At 41.9% G+C, this 21,528-nt stretch overlaps 2 protein-coding genes across 8 annotated transcripts in view; one reads left to right on the forward strand and one right to left on the reverse strand.

Annotated features, from left to right (window-relative positions):
• The window catches only part of LARP4 (La ribonucleoprotein 4), a 77,620-nt gene extending 70,439 nt beyond the window's left edge, over positions 1-7,181 (reverse strand). For 3 of the 7 annotated variants that reach the window (XM_053556027.1, XM_053556031.1, XM_053556024.1), the window contains exon 1: positions 7,014-7,181. In XM_053556027.1, coding sequence (XP_053412002.1) covers positions 7,014-7,031 — 18 coding nt within the window. In that variant the 5' untranslated portion in view covers positions 7,032-7,181. Of the gene's footprint in view, positions 1-6,677; positions 6,754-6,781; positions 6,990-7,013 lie in introns of those variants that run through there. The other 4 variants (XM_053556026.1, XM_053556028.1, XM_053556029.1 and 1 more) reach the window with 4 other exon arrangements.
• Positions 7,182-12,013: 4,832 nt separating this feature from the next.
• FAM186A (family with sequence similarity 186 member A) overlaps positions 12,014-21,528 on the forward strand; it is a 118,393-nt gene continuing 108,878 nt past the window's right edge. The window contains exon 1 of the mRNA XM_053556570.1: positions 12,014-12,202. Within this exon, the coding sequence (XP_053412545.1) occupies positions 12,014-12,202 (189 nt within the window). The remainder of the gene's footprint in view (positions 12,203-21,528) is intronic.

Genomic DNA, 21,528 nt, shown 5'->3' on the forward strand with positions numbered 1-21,528 from the left:
ATCCCAGCACGCTGGGAGACCGAGGCAGGGACCAGCCTGAGCTAGAGCGAGTCTCTAAAAAACAGCCAGGTGTTGGGGCAGGTGCCTGCAGTCCCAGCTGCTTGGGAGGCTGAGGCAAAAGAATTGCTTAAACCCAAGAATCTGAGGTTGCTGTGAGCTATGAAGCCACAGTACTCTACCAGGGGCGGGTGACAAGGTGAGACTCTGTCTCAAAAAAAATAAAAAGTAAAGTGCCTATTTGCATTTTATCATTTGTATTCCTTTAAATTTCGCATATAAATGTGTATTTTAACATACTACAATCTTCATTCTTGGTTCAAAAGTTTTATTTCCCCAAACAAAAGCATACCTCTTTTTAACTATAACTCTAAATAAGGTGATTAATTAACTTGTTTGGCTTGCCCCAAATCAGGGCAAATTAGTAAAAAGCCTAGGATTAAAACCAAAAAGTTATACATCCCTTAAATAAATCAATGCTATCTCACAGTAGTTTCTGCAATCATTAGTGCTGCTACCATGGAGTTCAATAAACTTTCCAGAAATATTACTATATAAAGCACAAAATCCAGAGATTTTTGGAAGGCAGCTACATATAAACCAACAATTTACATTACAATACAGTTATTGTGAAGATTAAATGATAGTGCCAAGCTGTTATCTACGATGCATCACAAGGCTAAACACCACAAACACAACCTAACTTTGTCACAAGACATTATTCTCATATTACACAAGGGGACCAGGCCTTACAGTAGCTCATGCCTGTAATCCTAGCAATCTGGGAGGGAGTGGTGGGAGGATCCTTTGAAGTTAGGAGTTTGAGACAGCCTGAGCAAGAGTGAGCCCATCTCTACTAAAATCGGAAAAAAAAAAAAAAAAAAAATTGGCCAGAAATGTGGTGGGCTTGCAGTCAGTCCCAGCTACTCTAGAGGCTGAAGCAGGAGGATCACCTAAAGCTAGGAGTTTGAGATTGCAGTGAGCCATGATGATGATATTCCACTTTAGCCAGGGGCGACAGAACAAGAATGTCACAGACACACAAAATTACACATAGGAATTTAAGGCTCAGAAGTTGTATTACGGCTGGGTGCCTATAGCTTAGTAGTTAGGGCTGTTGGGTTTGAACCCGACCATGGCCTGCAAAATAACGAGAACAATAATAAAAAAAAAAGGTCAATGGCTCGGCACCCATAGCTCAGTGAGTAGGGCACGGGCCACATATACTGGAGGCTGGCAGGTTCAAGCCCAGCCTGGGTCTGCTAAAACAACAATGACAAGTCCAACTAAAAAATAGCCAGGCCCTGTGGGGGGTGCCTGTAGTCCTAGCTACTCGGGAAGTTGAAGCAAGAGAATCACTTAAGCCCAAGAGGTGGAGGCTGCTGTGAACTATGACGCCACAGCACTACACTGAGGGTGACATAGTGAGACTCTGTCTCAAAAAAAAAAAAAGCCTGGCACTCGGTGGGCACTGGTAGTCCTAGCTACTTGGGAGGCTGAGGCAACAGAATTGCTTAAGCCCAAGAGTTTGAGGTTGCTGTGAGCTGTGACACCATAGCGCTCTACCAAGAGAAACATAGTGAAACCATCTCAAAAAAAAAAAAAAAAAAGTTATATTACCTGCTTCAGGTTAATTAACACCTAACATGTGAAGCCAAGATTCTAAAAACCCTCATAGAAAAATCACAGTACGTAATACAAACCATTTACAATGTTTTCAAGAAGAGTGGAAACTTGCTTCAAGTATATACTTTAAAGAAAACAAAGTTTAATCAAAGCTCATATTACAAAATGATAAATCAAAATGCCTTGAACACTACCAAAGCTGGGTGTGGCGGCTCACACCTGTAATCCCAGCACTCTGGGAGGCTGAGGCAGGAGATTGAGCTCAGGAGTTTAAGACCACCCTGAGCAGGAGATAGTCTCTACTAAAAATAAATTAGCTGGATGTGGTGGCACAAGCCTGTAGTCCCAACTACTCAAGAAGTGGAAGGATAACCTGAACCCATGAGTTTGAGGTTGCAGTGAGCTATGATGACACCACTATACTCTCTTTAGCTGGTATGACACAGAAAGACTGTCTCAAAAATTAAATAAATAAGGGAGGATGTACATAGATAATATGCAAATATTTTTTATATAAGCAACTTGAACATCAGGCCAGGGGTGGTGGCTCACACCTGTAATCCTAGCACTCTAGGAGGCAGATCCGTTAGGATTACTTGGGGCCAAGGATTAAAGACTAGCCCTAAGTAAGAGAAAGACCCCATCTGTAGGAAAAAAAACAACAACAGAAAAATTAGCTGAGAGTAATTTAGTAGTAATTTAGTAATTAGCTGAGGTAGTGAGTGCCTATAGTTCTAGCTACTCAGGAGGCTGAGCAAAAGAAATGCCTGAACCAGGGAATTTGAGGTTGTAGTAAGCTATGATGACATCACCACTGCTCGCTAGCCAGGGTGACAGCGAGACTGACTCAAAAAGTAAAAATAAAAAATAAAGTACATAGGAGTATGTGGATAGGTAACATGCAAATACCACTCTATATAAGAAACTTGAGCATCAGGCCAGGTGCAGTGGCTCTAGCACTATGGGAGGCCAAGGTAGGAAGACTCCTTGAAGTTACAAGTTCTGAGGCTATGAGTTTGACACTGGCCTGAGCAAGAGATCAAGACCCCATCTCTACAAAAAACCAGAAAAATTAGCCAAGTGTGGTGGTACATTCCCATAATCCCAGCTATCAGGAGGCTGAGGAAGGATGATCAGGAGTATGAGATTGCAGTCAGCCATGACGACTGCTAATGTACTCTAGCCTGGGCAACAAAGTGAGACTGTCTCAAAAATAACTAAACAAAATGAAAAACAAAGAAGCTTGAACATCAGCACATTTTGGTATTGCAGAGGGTCCTGGAACCAATCCCCCATAAAAATTCAGGGACAACTGTCTTCATTTTTGGGGTGGAGGGGAATCGAACAGAATCCCAAATTTAAAAGTCACTAAAACACTGCCCAACAACTAAAACAAGCACAACTGACTGAAATTATCAGACGCAGAAAATGATCTGAAAAAAAAAAAAATCATGGCTTGGTGCTCAGCAGCTAGGGCACCAGCCACATACACAGGAGCTGGTGGGAGGCAAGAGAATCGCTTAAGCCCAAGAGTTTGAGGTTACTGTGATCTATGACGCCACTGCACCCTATCAAGGGTGACATAGTGAGACTCTGCCCCACTTATAAATAAGCAAATAAAAATAAATAAACCATAGAACTTATTCTGTTATGTTTGTAACCACTAATTTACCTCTCTTCATGCCCTTCCCCTCTTCCCAGCCTGTGGTTTTCCTTTATAAAATTTTTCTTTTCTTTTTTTTTTTTTTTTGAGACAGAGTCTCACTTTGTCACCCTCGGTAGAGTGCCGTAGTGTCACAGCTCACAGTAACCTCAAACTCTTGGGCATAGCAATTCTCTTGCCTCAGCCTCCCAAGTAGCTGGGACTACTGGCGCCACCACAATGCCTGGCTATTTTTTGTTGTTGCTGAAGTTGTTGTTTAACTGGCCTGGGCCGGGTTCAAAACCTTGGTGCATGGGGCTGGTGCCGTAACCACTGTTCTACCAGCACCAAATAATGCCATTCTTAACCTCTTTTGTGAACAGACCTCCTTACTAGTTCAATTCATCTAGTCTCAGAATGTTTTTACATTTATGAAATACACAGGATCACAAAATAAACCAAATATATTAAAATACAGTTATCAAACTGTTTTAAAATTGCAATCTTCCTGCCTCAGCCTCTCAAGTAGCTGGAACTACAGGAGCACTCCACCATGCCTAGCTAATTAAAAAATTTTTTGAGAGAGTCTCACACCTTGTTGACCTTGGTAGAGTGCTATGGCATCACAGCTCACAGCAACCTAAAATTCCTGGGCTCAAGCAATTCTCTTGCCTCGGTTTCCTGTGTAGCTGGGACTACAGACACCCACCACAACGCCGGGCTATTTTTTTTTAGAGATGGGGTCTTGCTCTTGCTCAGGCTGGTCTGGAACTCATGAGCTCAGGCAATCCACCCACCTCAGCCTCCCAGAGTGTTGGGATTACAGGTGTGAGCCACCCTGCCCGGCCTTATTTATTTATTTTTTTTGTAATGAGGTCTCATTATGTTGCCCAGGCAGGTCTTGAACTCTTAGCCTCAAGCAATCCTCTCGCCTGAGCCTCTCAAAGTGCTAGGATTACTGGCTTGAGCAACCGCACCCGCCTAACAAACAAGATTTTTAAGTATATAATAACAAGAAGTAATAAGCAGAAACAACATTCCAATGTATCTGAAAAAACTGTAACATGATATGAAATGTGATTATTTCTCTTGGTGACAAGGTCACAGACACTGTTGCCTCCATTGAATTTTCGGTTTCAGGAGGCGCCTTGGAGTAGGGTGCCGGTCCCATATGCCAGAGGTGGCGGGTTCAAACCTAGCCCCGGCCAAAAAAAAAGAATTTTCGGTTCCTTTCCTTCTAGATTTCACTTAGCAGCTAGTGAAAATAAACAGGCAATTTTTTTCCCTCAACCAAGCTCACACAATTCCTCAATTCCATCCAAAAATCAGATTAAGAACCCTTGGCTTAATGGAAGGCACAAAAATTAAGTTTTGGAGCCAGAGACTTGTGTTCTAGAAAACCAGACTTCAGACTTTAGTCCTCACATTATTTACACTTGAATGACCTTAGACATCTAACTTCTGAGCTTTGGTTCCCTCGATAAGAACAACTCCTATGTATCATGAGGTTATAAGGATCAAGTATTAGCTATCAAAATAACAAATGTTTTGTTTTTGAATGATTTTAATACCACAAATTCACAGCCTGGGCTAGGATTAGAGGCATGAGCCACTGCCCAAGCCAACACTGTTAATTTTCAATAAAACTTATTATATGAGAAAAATAAAGAACAGTATACTGATTCACAAAGAAAATGATTAATGGAAATATTACTCTAAATAACAGTTTAGAGATATGGTAGTTTGTCTAAGCTGGAGTCAGACAGGCTTGAATTGCTAAAAGCCTGTCCATGATTTGACATCAGAATGACCTGATCTAAATCCCAGTTCCACTACTTTACTAAGTTAAGTTACTTAACCGGCTCAGTGTCTGTAGCTCAAGTGGCTAAGGCACCAGCCACATACACCAGAGCTGGTGGGTTCGAATCCTGCCAAACAACAATAACTACAACCTAAAAATAGCCGGGTCTTGTGATGGGCGTCTGTAGTCCTAGCTACTTGTGAGGCTGAGGCAAGAGAATTGCATAAGCCCAAGAGTTTGAGATGGCTGTGAGCTGTGATGTTACAGCACTCTACTGAGGGCAACATAGTGAGACTCTGTCTCAAAAATAAAGTTACTTAACCTTTCCACCTCAGTTTTCTCATCTATAAAATTCTACAATGTTGCTTGAGAGACAGGAAACAACCTAGCTCAAATAAATGAAGCTATTATTAAAGTTCACATTTTAATAAAGCCAAAAGAATCAATTTGGAACCTAAAAGTTTATTTTGGAATTCATGTTGATATAAATGAAAGTTCACAATTCTTTTGCCCAGCAAAACACATACATACTCAAAACCTGCGATGTTTGCATGACACAACATTCCTAAAACAAACTGGCACTGCTTGAAATCATGGCTGATTTCTTATTCCGCCAAAGGAAAACAAGGAGAATAAAAACGGTAAACAGAATGACTTCAGTAATTTTAAATCTTTTTATGGTTTGCCTGGAATGTTCCAATGAATGTTTATTACTAATAGTGGGCATAGTCTAAGATATCACTCTTTTAAAAAACAACTCATCAGCTACATAATGCCAAAGAAAAAAAAGCAAAATCATTTATTTAATTTATGCTAGAATATTATGGAATGAGATTTCCCACCACAACCGGGAAAAAAAGAAATAACCGCCATAGGCTGGCCCTGGCACCTGGATCCAATATACAACCTGTAAATAAATTCCTTCTCTCATTGAAAAGCTTCTTTTTATGGGCATAGTTAACAAATGCCAAGTTGCGAAGTTGCAGCTTTGCTGGTTTGACGTTTTCACAATGTAAGAACAATATGATCTGGAATCTACTCAAAGCATTAGCCAGGCAGTCAGCTGATGCTCACTGCACACAAGAAGACCGAAATAAGAGAAATTATACTTTGTATTTGTGTAAGGCAGGTATCCACTACTGTGGAATCTAAACTAGGCCAACAGCAGACGTTCTCGTTAAATTAATAAAAGTATTTCTACCATTCAAATAATACTGAAAACGGCTTTTACTGGAATAAGTTTCTTTCCTTCTTGGAATTTTCCCTGTAAAGGACTTGTAATCGGTTCATAGAACCAATCCTACATCACGCAGCCGCTGCCTGAGTAACTTTTACAAAAGGTCAAAGCGGTGCCTTTCAAGGCTTCCAAAGCGTACTGGCTTTTCCTCGGTTCAAAGTAGCTCGCTTTCACCCACAGAACGTTCCAGAGAGCTAGGAACGGGAACCCAACAAAGTCAGGTGGAGGTTGCTAAGAAGTAGTTTTCGATTTTCTTCTCAAAACACTCACCGCGTTTCACCTTCCTCCCTCCGCGGCCCCACATGTTGCTCGCCTCCCTCCCGGGGCCCCCGCGAGGCCTCGCTTCCCCTCCCCCGTCCCCCCAACGCGCCCACCTATTACTCTTTCCTCGGGCGGACTCCGCCTCCCCACCCCCGCCAGTTCGCCTTCCTTAAGAAAAGGTCCTCTCGGGACACTTTCCCCTTCCCCAGATCCTCACGCCACACCAGACAAGCCTCCGATGCTCCACCTTCAATTCTCCCCCACCACGGGCCTCGCCTCCCACAGCGCGCAGAGTAGAGCCGCAGGCCTGCAGGGCCCAGGTGCTGTGTCAGCCTATCTGCCGGTTCCGCGGCGTGTACGGCCTGGAAAGTCACATGGCGGTGGGACCGGCCGGCGCCTCCACACTCCCGTTCTCTTCAGAGCAGGACCAGACTACCAAGTCCACTCACCTCCACGAAAAGCAACATGTCTTCCTCCGCTCGGCCCAGTCGTTCCCGCCGCCGCGACTCCAACTGGCTCACAGGCCCGAGCCCCAATTGCTAAGGATAAGGACACTCGCCTTGTCCCTCCACCCGGCAGTGGACCCGACTCCTCCCCCGCCGTCAGCCGCCGAGGCCCGACCCGCCCAATCCCACCCCCACTTAAAATAGCAACTGTTTCCGGGTCTAGAAAAATTGCTTCCGGGAGGAGAGAAAGCCCTCGGAGCGCTCGACACTTGCCTCACCTTTGCCAGTAGCCATGTGGAACGTACTACCGTCTCTTGGAGGGGGGTGATCAGAGTCTGTGGCATGGGTGTGTAAAAATCTTACTGACGCGTTTTAACATTTTCCAAACAGCTTTCTACCACAACCCTAATCATGCGCAGTCTCATAGTTCGTAATCTAGATCTGACTTTAAAAAGCCGATCTTGCACGAAGTGTACTGAACAAACGCCCAAGTCTGCCGAAAACGTGACTCGCAGAAAAAAGTGGAGAAGAAAAAAACATCTGTAGTAGTAGTAAGTGTATGAGTAGCAGCTACTACAGATTAAGTGCTTAGTACTACGTGCTGGACTCTGAACTGCGCATTTTACGCGCATTAATCTTCAAACAATGCTATGCAATAAATATCTCCCATTTTACAATTAAAAGAGCCCTCTAGGAACTAGACACACCTTGAAAGAACTTTGCCCCAGGCTCGCCTGAATCAGGTACCTACATCTTTAGCTTGATACATACAATGCTACTTAATAATACTTAGTCTGGGTAACCTCTTCATTGTTGTGCCATTAATCCAAATAAAATACGGTAATTTTATTGTAAAATTACTCATGTCTATATTTTTATCTGTACATGTTTTTTTTTATCTTTTTGTTAGATGATCCAAAGTCCTTATTTTATTTTACTTTTGAGACAGAGTCTCACTTTGTCGCCCTCAGTAGAGTGCTGTATCGTTATTGCTCACAGCAATTCTTGGGCTCAGGCTATCCTCTTGCCCTCTTGCCTCCACCTCCGGGGTAGCTGAGACTACAGGCGCTGCCCCCCCCCACCCCGGGGCAATTTTTTTTTTTTAGAGACTGGGTCTCCCTCTTGCTCAGGCTGTTCTCCAACTCCTGAGCTCAAGCATTCCACCCACTTCGGCCTCCCAGAGTGCATTTTCACCAAATGAAAGCTGTTACTTTCGAGACCTTCCCATTCTCATCCAATGTAATCTTTGCTTTAAGTGAATCTCTTAACTTTCACATTTAGATATCAAATTCGTTCCACCATCAAATTGCTGATATGTCCGGCCCACCCTAATCTAATCACCAGTAAATTCATCTCAGTGATTAAACAAATTTCACTTTTTCCCTACTAAGATTCAAACTCATTAGCACTCACCTCCAAAGCCATGGCTCAAGGTGTCTTCCCTATCTCTGTTGCCTTCATTTGTCAGTCAACCTTCTCTCTCCATAAGGTTTTCCCAAAGACTCTGCTCCCCACAGACCTCTTCTTCATGTCCCTTGTTAGCACTTGATTATTGTACTCAATCTTAATTTTTTTTTTATTTTTAGTTTCTTCACAGGAGCCCTATCATATATACTTCAGTTCTTCAGTTTAGGTTAGGATAATGGCAGCTGCATGGTAGTGTTTCAACAAATGCTTGTCAAATTGAAAGAAAAGAAGGATTTAAAAATTTTCTTTACAGGCTTCATTTCCAGTTGCTGATTTTAATGGAGTCCGTGCTGCATGAAAAATAGAGAGAGGAGAGCAATAATGCTAAATTAGTTTAGTTGACAAGGATTTTGTCTGTCTTGTGAATGCCTAGTAGGATAAGCAATGCAAGGGAACGTTATTTAAGGATCTCATAATCTACTATTATTATCAACAAAATACTTAAATAAGTTCATTGATAATGTCAAGAAACACTGAATAATGATGAATAATTTAATTAACCTCATATTTATAACGGACCTCCTTAATTGTCCTTTCTGAAAACATTATAAACTGCTTTTGAGTAAATAGACTCACTTGTAATTTATGGGAAAGAAGGGAGTAATGTTTTATGACTGTGGGGTGTAGGGTAAGAGGTTCATCTAAAAAAAAAAATCAAAGTATTCTGGGCTGCACCCATAGCTCAGTAGGTAGGGCTCTGGCCACATACACAGAGGCTGGTGGGTTCGAACCCAGCCTGAGCCAGCTAAACCAACAACAACAACTACAAAAAAAAAAATAATAACTGGGCATTGTGGTGGGCACCTGTAATCCTAGCTACTTGAGAGAATTGCTTAAGCCCAAGAGTTTGAGGTTGCTGTGAGCGGTGACGCTACAGCACTCTACTGAGGGCGACAACTTGAGACTCTGTCTCAATAAAAAAAAAAAAAAAAGTATTCTGAAGCTTAGAAAAGTTTCCATAAGGAAAACATAAGGAGAAGAATCCAAAACTATAATGGGTATCCAAATTTTAGACAGTTTCTGTGGAAGAACTAATGAAGAATGCATCAAATGTAAGGAAAAAACAAGAAGTACTGCCTTTGGTCTTGAGATCACCAAGTCATTGACTATTGTTACACTTCAATAAGTACTATAATAGAAAATTCACAAAGTGATTTGGGAACATAGAGGAAAGAATATCTCAGATAAGATCTTAAACAAAAGGAAAGGGAAAGTATAATTGGAAGCCTAAAGGCCAAAAAAGAATAAAAAGAGAGAAAGGAAAATACTTAATTTGCTCTATGTATACTGACTGATATCCTTAAAAGACAAATACATTATGATCTTCCTCCATTTTTCTAAAGGACTGAAGCATATAATTTTTTTAATTTTACAAGTTTACAACAAGGACTCAACAAAGACTAATTTTATAATAAGTTCACAAAACTCAAAGAAGATCTTGCAGAGAAATGGTTATACATTAACAATTTCTATGAAATTTAAAACCTATAAATGATACTATATAGTTTATGAATACATACGCCTGTAGTAAAACTATATAAAAATACACTAAATGCAAATATATTAAATTCATCATTGTCACTGTCTCTGAAATAGGACTGGGGGAAAGGAAGGAATCTGGGGAGGGCAAGGAGACTTTTTCTCTAATGCTTTTTTTATTTAAAAATAAGGCTGGTGTGGTGGGTCACACCTGTAATCCTAGCACTGTGGGAGGCCAAAGTGGGTGAATTGCTTGAGCTCAGGAGTTGGAGACCATCCTGAGCAAAAGCGAGATCCCTGTCTCTACCCGAAATAGAAAAACTGAGGCAAAAGGATCACTTGAGCTCAAGAGTTGGAGATTGCTATGAGCTATGACACTACAGCATTCTACCCAGGGCAACAGTTTGATACTCTGTCTCAAAAAAATAAATAAATCAAAATAAAAGAAAAGGACCAGACGTGGTGGCTCACGCCTGTAATCCTAGCACTCTGGGAGGCAGAAGTGGAAGGATCCCTTGAGCTCAGGAGTTCCAGACCAGCCTAAGCAAATCAAACCCCCTGTCTCTATTAAAAATAGAAAAATCAGCAGGGCATGGTGACAGGGGCCTGCAGTCCCAGCTACTTGGGAGGGTGAGGAAGGAGGACTGCTTGAGCCCAGGAGTTTGAGGCTGCTGTGAGCTAGGGTGAGGCACTAGCACTGTACCTCAGGTGATGAAGTGAGACTCTGTCTCAATAATAATAATAAATAAATAAATTTTTAAATAAAAATGATCTGCAGCAAAAATGACAAATGTTAATATTTGTGCATGCTAGGTAATGATCACAGCTATTTTTTATATTTTTTTGAACTTTTATACTTTTCAAAATTGAAAAATAAAGCTATTCAGCAGGCTTTGTGCCCATAGCATAGTTCAGTAGTTCGGGCACCAGCCACATGTTCCTGGACTGATAAGTTCAAACCCAGTTTGAGCCTGCTAAACAAACAAAATAGCCTGTAGTCCCAGCTACTACGGAGGCAATACCAAGAGTTTGAGGTTGCTGTGAGCTATGACTCCATAGCACTCTACTGAGGGTGACAAAACGAGACTCTGGCTCAATAAAATAAATAAATAAATAAAACAATGACAACAATAACAAAAAAAATAGTTGGGCATTTTGGCGGGCGCCTGTAGTCCCAGCTACTTGGGAGGCTGAGGCAAGAGAATTGCTTAAGCCCAAGAGTTTGAGCTTGCTGTGAGCTGTGACATCACATCACTCTACCGAGGGCAACCAAGTGAGACTCTGTCTCAAAAAAAAAAAAAAAAAAGCTACACAGCAAACAAAACCACCCTGTCCTTCAAATGCTCCAGTCTCCTAAGCCCGTTCACCCCCTGTGCAATCAAAGGAGCTGCCCCAACTGCTCTTTTCAGTTAGCAAGCAGCCTTTAGAGTTCCCTTCAATTTCTTGAGCTAGCTATGTAATTTGAAAGCCTTCTTCAGTCAGATTCCTTGAAAAAAGGGGGAACTGAGCAGTGCAAAGAGTGTGATCTTCATCTAATTATCTTCCAAGTTACTACATGTCTAGGGAAAGTTAAGGGGCAGCTGCCGAAGTTGTAAAATACTTATTCCATTACAGGCTTTAAAATACTTAAGCAAAACCCCAGGAAGAGAGAAGAACCAAGAGTTACATTTGATACACTGGATCTTGAATTCTAACACCTGGACTTTAAGCTTATTTAAGCAAGGCTATAACTTCTATTTCTTTTAACTTTCGTGTTCTCTAGTTTTTCCCACCCTCCCTCCCCCCTTCACCCTCTACCATCACAGCATATAGAATGTCTATTTCTCTGCAGTTGGTAAATACTCTTTAAATGTTGAGTCAATGACCATGTCACAACGGTTCCATTGTGACACCACCAGGACTGTAATACCGGAGGTTAGCAACCAGTTAGTAGTAAGGTGAGCCACAACTCTCGGAGCAGGAAAGACCTCTTCTAGTTTCTAGTGGATACCTGTTTTAGCATTTGCCTATATTCTGTGAAAAAGAAGAAATAAAAGAAATTCAGCTAAATTTTTGAAATGCTGATCAACATGGAAACTGAGATAGAAGATGAATCTGAGTCAGAAAAAGAAGATAAAGATTCTATCATCATGAGAAATCCCAGAAAGGTCGTTAACTTTACTGAAGTCCCTGCACTTGATGTCTCATTCTCTGTAAAAAGCATCATCTCTAAGATTGAACAAGCACAGCTCCGTCGAGCCAGAGAGGCAAGTGGTATACAAGAAGTTTACAAACCGTAATTTTTTTTTAACTTTCCATGATCAGTTACTTTTTTTTAATTTTAGAAATAACTTTATGTTTATGATCTTTGATTGTGTTTATGGTAACTTTGACTTAAAATGACAATTTCTTTTTCTTTCTTTCTATTTTTTTTTTTTTTTGAGACAGAATCTTTCTCTTCATTGCCCCCAGTGGAGTGCGGTGTCATCACAGCTCACAGCAACCTCAAACTCTTGGGCTAAAGCCATTCTCTTGTCTCCGCCTCCCAAATAGCTGAGACTACAGGCACCCGCCACAAAGCCTGGCTATTTTTTGAGACAGAGTCTCCCTCTGGCTCAGGCTGCTCTCGTACTTGGGAGCTCAGGCAATTCATCCACCTCGGCCTCCCAGAGTGCTAGTATTACAGGCATGCGCTAAGGTGCCAGGAATAAAATGACAATTTCACCTGACTCTGACACTATGGCTAGTTACCTCCAATTTGATATTAATTTCTTCATATCAGAATTAATCAAACCATTTAAGAAATAGATCATGTGCTACTGATTAACATAGTGGGAAAAATTAAAGTCTATAGACCAGCACAGTGGTTCATGCCTGTAATCCTAGCACTCTGGGCGGCTGAGATGGGCTGATTGCTTGAGCTCAGAAGTTCAAGACCAGCCTGAGCAAGAGTGAGACCCTGTCTCTAACATAAAAAACAATAAAATTAAAGTCTATAACAAATACCAATATCTAATTTCAGTCAATGTTTTCATTTGTTCACAGTTATTTACACAAAGGAACATAGATTGCTTTCTAGTTCTAGCTCTTTTGTAAAGTGGTGACATCTAAAGAAAAAAGTGAATTCTAGTTCCTTTAATTTCACCTGAACACTTCAAGGGACAAGAGGGGATTATTGGTTAAGAAAAATCCAAGGATAATGAGCAAAGAATTTAAATAATATAACAACCAGGGCGGCCCCTGTGGCTCAAGGAGTAGGGCGCCGGTCCCATATGCCGGAGGTGGTGGGTTCAAACCCAGCCCCGGCCAAATTAAAAAAAAAAAATAAAAATAATATAACAACCAAACAAACCCCAAAGAATTAAGGCTATACTGCATTCTATTTCCTTTTCTTTCTTTTTTTTGGGGGTGGGGAGACCGAGTCTCAAGCTGTCGCACTGGGTAGAGAGCTATGGTGTCACAGTTCACAGCAATCATAAACTCTTGGGCTCAAGAGATTCTCTTGCCTCAGCCTCCCAAGTAGCTGGAACTATAGGCGCCTGCCACAACACCTGGCTGTTTTTAGAGACAAGGTCTCCCTCTGGCTCAGGCTGGTCTTAAACCTGTGAGCTCAGGCAATCTGCCCACCTCAGCCTCCCAAGTGCTAGGATTACAGGTGTGAGCCACCTTGCCTGGCCACTGCATTCCATTTCCTCAGTCAAAATACAATAAAATCAATCAGGTTAGAAAAACTTGATTAAAGGAAAGCTTTTTCTTTCTCTCTCTCTTTTTTTTTAGAGCCAGAGTTTCACTTTATCACCCTTGGTAAAAAACTGTGGCATCACAATTCACAGCAAACTCCAACTCCTGGGCTTAAGGCAAATCTCTTGCCTCTGCCTCCCAAGGTAGCTGGGACTACAGGCGCCCACCACAACGCCCGGCTATTTTTTTGTTGCAGTTTGGCCAGGGCCGGGTTTGTACCCACCACCCTTGGTATAAGGCACCAGCGCCCTACCCACTGAGCCACAGGCGCCACCCTCCCCCACTTTTTTTTCTTTTGAGACAGAGTCTTACTTTGTTGCCCTGCGGTTGAGTGCCATGGCTCATCATAGCTCACAGCAATGTCAAACTCTTGGGCTCAAGCGATTCTCTTGCCTCAGCCTCACAAGTAGCTGGGACTACAGGTGCCCGCCACAACACCTACCTATTTTTTTGTTGCAGTTGTCATTGTTGTTTAGCCGGCACAGGCCGGGATCAAACCTGCCAGCCTCGGTGTATGTGGTTAGCACCATAACCACTGTGCTACGTGTGCCGAGCCTTTTGTCATTATTTTATTTTATTTATTTTTTTGAGACAGAGTCTCAAATTGTTGCCCTCGGTAGAGTGCTGTCGCATCACAGCTCACAGCAACCTCAAACTCTTGGGCTTAAGCAATTCTCTTGCCTCAGCCTCCCAAGTAACTGGGACTATAGGCACCCGCCACAACTCCTGGCTATTTTTGTTGCAGTTGTCATTGTTGTTTAGCAGGCCCAGGCCGGGTTCGAACCAACCAACTTTGGTGTATGTGACTGGTGCCGTAACCACTGTGTTATGGGCACCGAGCCTTTTGTCATTATTTTTGTTCAACTTTATCAATTATTGACAAGGGGGTGTTGAAATGTTTGACTATAATTGTAAATTTGTCTAGCTCTTTCTTTCACAGTTTCATTATATTTACTTTTTAAAATTTATATTTTTTATTATTAAATCATAGCTGTGTACATTAATGCAGTCATGAGGCACCATACACTGGTTTTATATACCATTTGATATATTTTCATCACACTGGTTAACATAGCTTCCTGGAATTTTCTTAGTTATTGTATTAAGACATTTATATTCTACATTTAGTAAGTCTCACATGTACCCTTGTAAGATGCATCGTAGGTGTGGTCCCACCAATTACCCTCCCTCCGCCCAACCTCCCTCTCCCCTCCCCTCCCTTTCCCCCTTCCCCATATTCTTAGGTTATAACTGGGTTATCCAATTGAGTACATTGGATACTTTTTCTTACATTCTTGAGATACTTTACTAAGAAGAATATGTTCCAGCTCCATCCATGTAAACATGAAAGAAGTAAAGTCTCCATCTTTCTTTAAAGCTGCATAATATTCCATGCTGTACATATACCACAATTTATTAATCCATTTGTGGATCGATGGGCACTTGGGCTTCTTCCATGACTTAGCAATTATGAATTGGGCTGCAATAAACATTCTGGTACAAATATCTTTGTTATAATGTGATTTTTGGTCTTCTGGGTATATACCTAGTAGAGGAATTGTAGGATCGAATGGCAGGTCTATTTTTAGATCTCTAAGTGTTCACCAAACATCTTTCCAAAAGGAACGTATTAGTTTGCATTCCCACCAGCAGTGTAGAAGTGTTCCCCTTTCTCCACATCCATGCCAACATCTCTGGTCTTGGGGTTTTGTGATATGGGCTAATCTTACTGGAGTTAGATGATATCTCAAAGTAGTTTTGATTTGCATTTCTCTGATGATTAAGGATGATGAGCATTTTTTCATATGTCTGTGGGCCGTGTGCCTGTTTTCTTCAGAGAAGTTTCTCTTCAAGTCCCTTGCCCACCCTGAGATGGGATCACGTGTTCTTTTCTTGCTAATACGTTTGAGTTCTCTGTGGATTCTGGTTATTAGACCTTTATCGGAGGTATAACCTGCAAATATCTTCTCCCATTCTGAGGGCTGTCTGCTTGCTTTACTTACTGTGTTCTTGGCTGTGCAGAAGCTTTTTAGGTTGATCAGGTCCCAGTAGTGTATTTTTGATGCTGCTTCAATTGCCCGGGGGGGGGTCCTCCTCATAAAATATTTGTCTGGACGATTTCTTCAAGAGTTTTCCCTGCACTTTCTTCTAGTATTTTTTTTTTTATTTGTAGAGACAGAGTCTCACTTTATGGCCCTCAGGAGAGTGCAGTGGCCTCACACAGCTCACAGCAACCTCCAACTCCTGGGCTTAAGCGATTCTCTTGCCTCAGCCTCCCGAGTAGCTGGGATCTTCTAGTATTTTTATAGTTTCATGTCTTAAGTTTAAATCTTTAATCCAGTGAGAGTCTATCTAATGGTGAAAGGTGTGGGTCCAGTACAGGTTGCCAGCCAATTCACCCAGCACCATTTGTTAAATACGGAATCTTTTCCCCACTGAATGTTTTTAATTGGCTTGTCAAAGATCAAATAATGGTAAGTAGCTGGGTTCATCTCTTGGTTCTCTATTCTGTTCCATACATCTACCTCTCTATTTTTTGTGCCAGTACCATGCTGTTTTGATCACTGTCGATTTATAGTACAGTCTGAGGTCTGATAGTGTGATTCCTCCTGCTTTGTTTTTATTTCTGAGTAATGTTTTAGCTATTCGAGGTCTTTTCTGATTCCATATACAACGAAGTATTTTTTCAAGATCTTTAAAGTATGACAGTGGAGCTTTAATAGGGATTGCATTTAAATTATATATTGCTTTGTGTAGTATGGACATTTTAACAATGTTGATTCTTCCCAGCCATGAACATGGTATGTTTTTCAAGAGCACAAGTGAATTCTGGAGGATTACTCAAGAGTTGTTCTCTTAGATGGTCCCAAAAAACATTGTACAATGTCTCCATGAACCTGTCTTCCAGACTGTTTGGAGATAAAACATTCTCTTCCATGTAGAAATCTTGGTTTAACCATGATTTCATGAGCAATGCTCACTCTAGAAACTTCGTTAATTGTTTCTATTAGACAAGGAGAGTAGTTATTTAAACAGAAGTCTTCCTCTTCTTGGTTCTTCTCTGATGTTTCAGAATTATGGGCTCCACATTTTGCTTCCTTGGGATCATTTTGGAGTACAGTTTCCTCACTCTTAGGCATCTTTTTTTTTTAGACAGAGCCTCAAGCTATTGCCCTGGGTAGAGTGCCATGGCATCACAGCTCACAGCAACCTCCAACTCATGGGCTCAAGTGAGTCTCCTGCCTCCACCTCCCAAGTAGCTGGGACTACAGGTGCCCGCCACAATGCCGGCTATTTTTTGGTTGTAGCCGTCATTGTTGTTTGGTGGGCCCACGCTGGATTCGAACCCGCCAGCTCAGGTGTATGTGACTGGCACTTTAGCTGCTTGAGCCACAGGTGCTGAGCCATGCCCGGCTATTTTTTGTTGCAGTTGTCATTATTGTTTTAGTTGGCCCGGCCAGGTTCAAACCCGCCAGCCTCGGTGTATGTGGCTGGCACCATAACCACTGTACTACAGGCTCTGAGCCATAAAGTGGATTTCTTATGTCTTTTTTTTTTGAGAGAGAGTTTCACTTTGTCACCCTTGGAGTCATAGCTCACACCAACCTCAAACTCTTGGGCTCTAAGCGATCCTCTTGTCTCAGCCTCCCAAGTATCTGGGACTATAGGTGAGCGCCACAACCCCTGGCTATTTTTTAGAGACTTGGTGTCAAAACTTGCTCAGGCTGGTCTTGAACCTGTAAGATCAGGCAATCCACCCACCTCAACCTCCCAGAGTTGTGATTACAGTTGTGAGCCACCACACCTGACCCTAAAGTGGATTTCTTGTAGGAAGTGTTTGAGTTTTTCTTTTTTTAATTCAATATCACAATTTCTGCCTTTTAATTGAGTATCTAGACCATTTATATTTAATGTAATTATTGGTATGGTTTGGCTTAAATATACCATCTTGCTATTTGTTTTCTGTATGTCCCATGTGTTTTTTGTTTCTATTTTATTTTTTCTGTCTTCTTGTTCTCTTTTTTTTTTTTTGGCCGGGGCTGGGTTTGAACCCACCACCTCCGGCATATGGGACCGGCGCCCTACTCCTTGAGCCACAGGCGCCGCCCTGTCTTCTTGTTCTCATTTAATAATGTTCTCATTTTAACAGTTTTTAATCATACAGTTACATTAAATCCTTTTACAATGTTGTATATCCACCACCACCATCTATTTTCAGAACTTTTTCATCATCTTCACAAATTCTATACTTACTAAACAATAACTACCCTTTTCTCTGTATTTCCAGACCCTAGTAACTTTTATTCTTTCTGTTTCTGTGAATTTGCCTATTCTATGTGTACCTCTTATATGTAGAATCATCTAATATTTGTTCTTTTGTATCTGGCTTATTTCAATTAGCATAGACTCATGAAGTTTCATCCATGTTGTTGAATGTATCATAAATTCATTCCCCTTTTTTCCCCTGTAGCTCTGATGGCTTTTTTTTTCACTGTGGTAATAGAGACATAACATAAAATTTATCAATTTAACTATTTTAAAATGTACAAGTCAGTGACATTAATTATGTCACCCTAGCTCAGCGGCTAGGGTGCCAGCCACATACACTGGAGCTGGCAGGTTCGAATCCAGCCTGGGCCTGCCAAACAACAATGACAACTACAACCAAAAAAAAGCCAGGTGTTATGCCAGGCGCCTATAGTCCCAGCTACTTGGGAGGCTGAAGCAGGAGAATCACTTAAGCCCAAGAGTTGTTGGTTGCTGTGAGCTGCGTCCTGCACCCTGCACCCAGGAGGTGTGCCATATACCCTTACATTGTTCCTGTTAAGTGGTAGTACACCAGTCCCTACTCCTCTATCCTGCCCTTTTTCCTACCCCCTCCTCTCAACTTGAATTAAATTGAGTTTTTTTCTTGTGTGGGCATATATTGGTTCATCTACTGGCTTCATATTAATATTGAGTACATTGAATACTTGCTTGTGCATTCTTGTGATACTCTACTAAAGAGAATGTTCTCATCAGGCATGTGCCTCATGACTGTAATCCTAGCACTCTGGGAGGCCAAGGTTGGCAGATTGTTTAAGCTCATGAGTTAGAGACCAGTCTGAGCAAGAATGAGACCTCAACTCTACTAAAAATGAAAAACTGAGGCAAGAGGATTACTTGAGCTCAAGAGTTAGAGGTTGCTGTGAGCTATGATGCCACAGCACTCTACGCAGGGCAGAAAGTGAAACTCTGTATCAAAAAAAAAAGGGCTTGGTGCCTGTAGCACAGTGGTTACAGCCCAGCCACATACACCAAGGCTGGTGGGTGCGAACTCAGCCTGGGCCAGCTAAACAACAAAGACTAACTGCAACAAAAAATAGCTGGGTGTTGTGGCGGGCGCCTATAGTCCTAGCTACTTGGGAGGCTTAGGCAAGAAAATTGTTTAAGCCCAGGAGTTTTAGGTTGCTGAGAGCTGAGATGCCATGGCACTCTACTGGGAGAGACATAGTGAGACTGTCTCAAAAAAAAAAAAAAAAAAAAAGAATATTCTCCAACTACCTAGGTTAATATAAAAGATGTATCCATCTTCTTTTATGGTTGTGTAAATATTTTTCCCATTGCCTTTTTACTCTGTTGATAGTTGTGATGGTTAATTTAACTTGCCTCGGGCAGGGAGAGTGCCCATAAAACATTATTCTGGGTGTGCCTGCGAAGATGTTTCTGGATGAGCTATGCCTTTGAATCAGTAGTTTGAATAAAGTAGATGGCCCTTCCTAATGTGAGTGAGCCTCATACAATCAATTGAAAACCTGAATAGAACAAAAAGACTATGACAGAACCGCTCCTGCTTGACAGTCTTGAACTGAGACATCACTCTTTTTCTGTATTTGAACTCAAATTAAAACAATGACACTTCTTGAGTCTCTAACCTGCTGTCTTTGGATCTGGAACTCACATAATTGACTCTGCTGGTTTTTACACTTGATCTTAGCCAAAAGGCCATGAAGCAAATGACTCTGCTAGTTTTGAAGCCTTTGGATTTCAACTGACCTTACACCAATGGCTGTTTCTTGAGTTTCCAGTTTTCTAACTTCTCAGCTTCATCATTCTCTCTCTGTATATATATGTATGTATGTATTCTCTTTCTCCAGAGAACCCTTAATAATCCAGATTTTGGTACCAAGAATTATTCTGTTTTTTGTTTTTTTTTCTATTTTTAGTAGAGATGGTATCTCAATCTTGCTTAGGCTTATCTCAAACTCCTGAGCTCAGGGATCCTCTGCCTTGGCCTCCCAGAGTGCTACAATTCTAGGCATGAGCTGCCATACCCAGTGCCAAGAATGGTTCTAGACAAAAAGAATTTGTTTTTTTTTTAGAGACAGAGTCTCACTTTATCACCCTCAATAGAATGCCATGGCATCACAGCTCACAGCAACCTTCAGCTCTTGGGCTTAGGTGATTCTCTTGCCTCAGCCTCCCGAGTAGCTGGGACTACAGGTGCCCACCACAATGCCCAGCTCGGTATATGGGGCCAGCGCCTTACTCACTGAGCCACAGGCACTGCCCGAGAAAAAGAATTTTTTTTTTTTTTTTTCTGTAGAGACAGAGTCTCACTTTATGGCCCTCTGTAGAGTGCTGTGGCCTCACACAACTCACAGCAACCTCCAACTCCAGGGCTTAAGCGATTTTCTTGCCTCAGCCTCCCGAGCAGCTGGGACTACAGGCGCCCACCACAACGCCCGGCTATTTTTTGGTTGCAGTTTGGCCGGGGCTGGGTTTGAACCCGCCACCCTCGGTATATGGGGCTGGCGCCCTACCGACTGAGCCACAGGTGCCGAGAAAAAGAATTTTTAAGGATGAGTTTTGTGAATTGGATCTGGGGTTTCTGGAATTGACTCTTTAAACTGATAATATTTAAGAATACTGATGACTATTTTCACTAACAAAGACAGCACTGACATTTCATGGTTTTATCCGGCAATAAAGATATGCAAAATATCTGCACTGGATACCACTTATAAATAGCAAGGAATTGAGTGACTGTGTATATGATACTTGGGAAAATTTTTTGAAAACCAGTGAATATAATAAGTTTGGCTGGTTGTTCTTACTGTTGCTAGATCAAGTGGTGAAAGAAAAGGATGAGCTCAATGATTCAAATATCCTGGTCAAATGCTATATAAATGACGCAAAGTTTCTTACATGTGCCCAACCTGTTATCTCCTATAGCCACAGGGCTGAGATAGCTAAAAATATAACCCAAAATCTCATCCTGTGACTGGATGAATTATAACACAAATTGAACTCCCACCCTCAAAGGGTGACTGCTGCTAAAGTGAGGGCTTTCCTGGCTCGCCGCCTGTGGCTCAAGCGGCTAAGGTGCCAGCCACATACACCTGAGCTGGTGGGTTTGAATCCAGCTCAGGGTCGGCCAAACAACAGTGACAGCTGCAACCAAAAAATAGCTGGGCGTTGTGGCGGGTGCCGGTAGTCCCAGCTACTTGGGAGGCAGAGGCAAGAGAATCGCTTAAGCCCAGGAGTTGGAGGTTGCTGTGAGCTGTGATGTCACAGCACTCTACCCAGGGTGACAGCTTGAGGCTTTGTCTCAAAGAAAAAAAAATAGGGAGGGCTTTCCTTTGGAAAGAATAGGGCTCTGAATGTTGAAATGGCAACCTGTGGGACGACCTTGGTGAAGCTATGGATAGGGAGCTCCAAAATTCTGTTGAGACTTCTTTGCCAGTGGAAGAGGCCTCTTCTGTCTGATGGGACTCTGCATCACTTGAGAAAACTGTAGAGACCTCCTCTTAGACATTTTTTATGGAAGACAATCCTGAGCCTCCTTAGGACCAGTCTCCATCACCCCTCT

This window comes from Nycticebus coucang, chromosome 12, assembly GCF_027406575.1.
Source record: "Nycticebus coucang isolate mNycCou1 chromosome 12, mNycCou1.pri, whole genome shotgun sequence".
Taxonomy (NCBI): domain Eukaryota; kingdom Metazoa; phylum Chordata; class Mammalia; order Primates; family Lorisidae; genus Nycticebus; species Nycticebus coucang.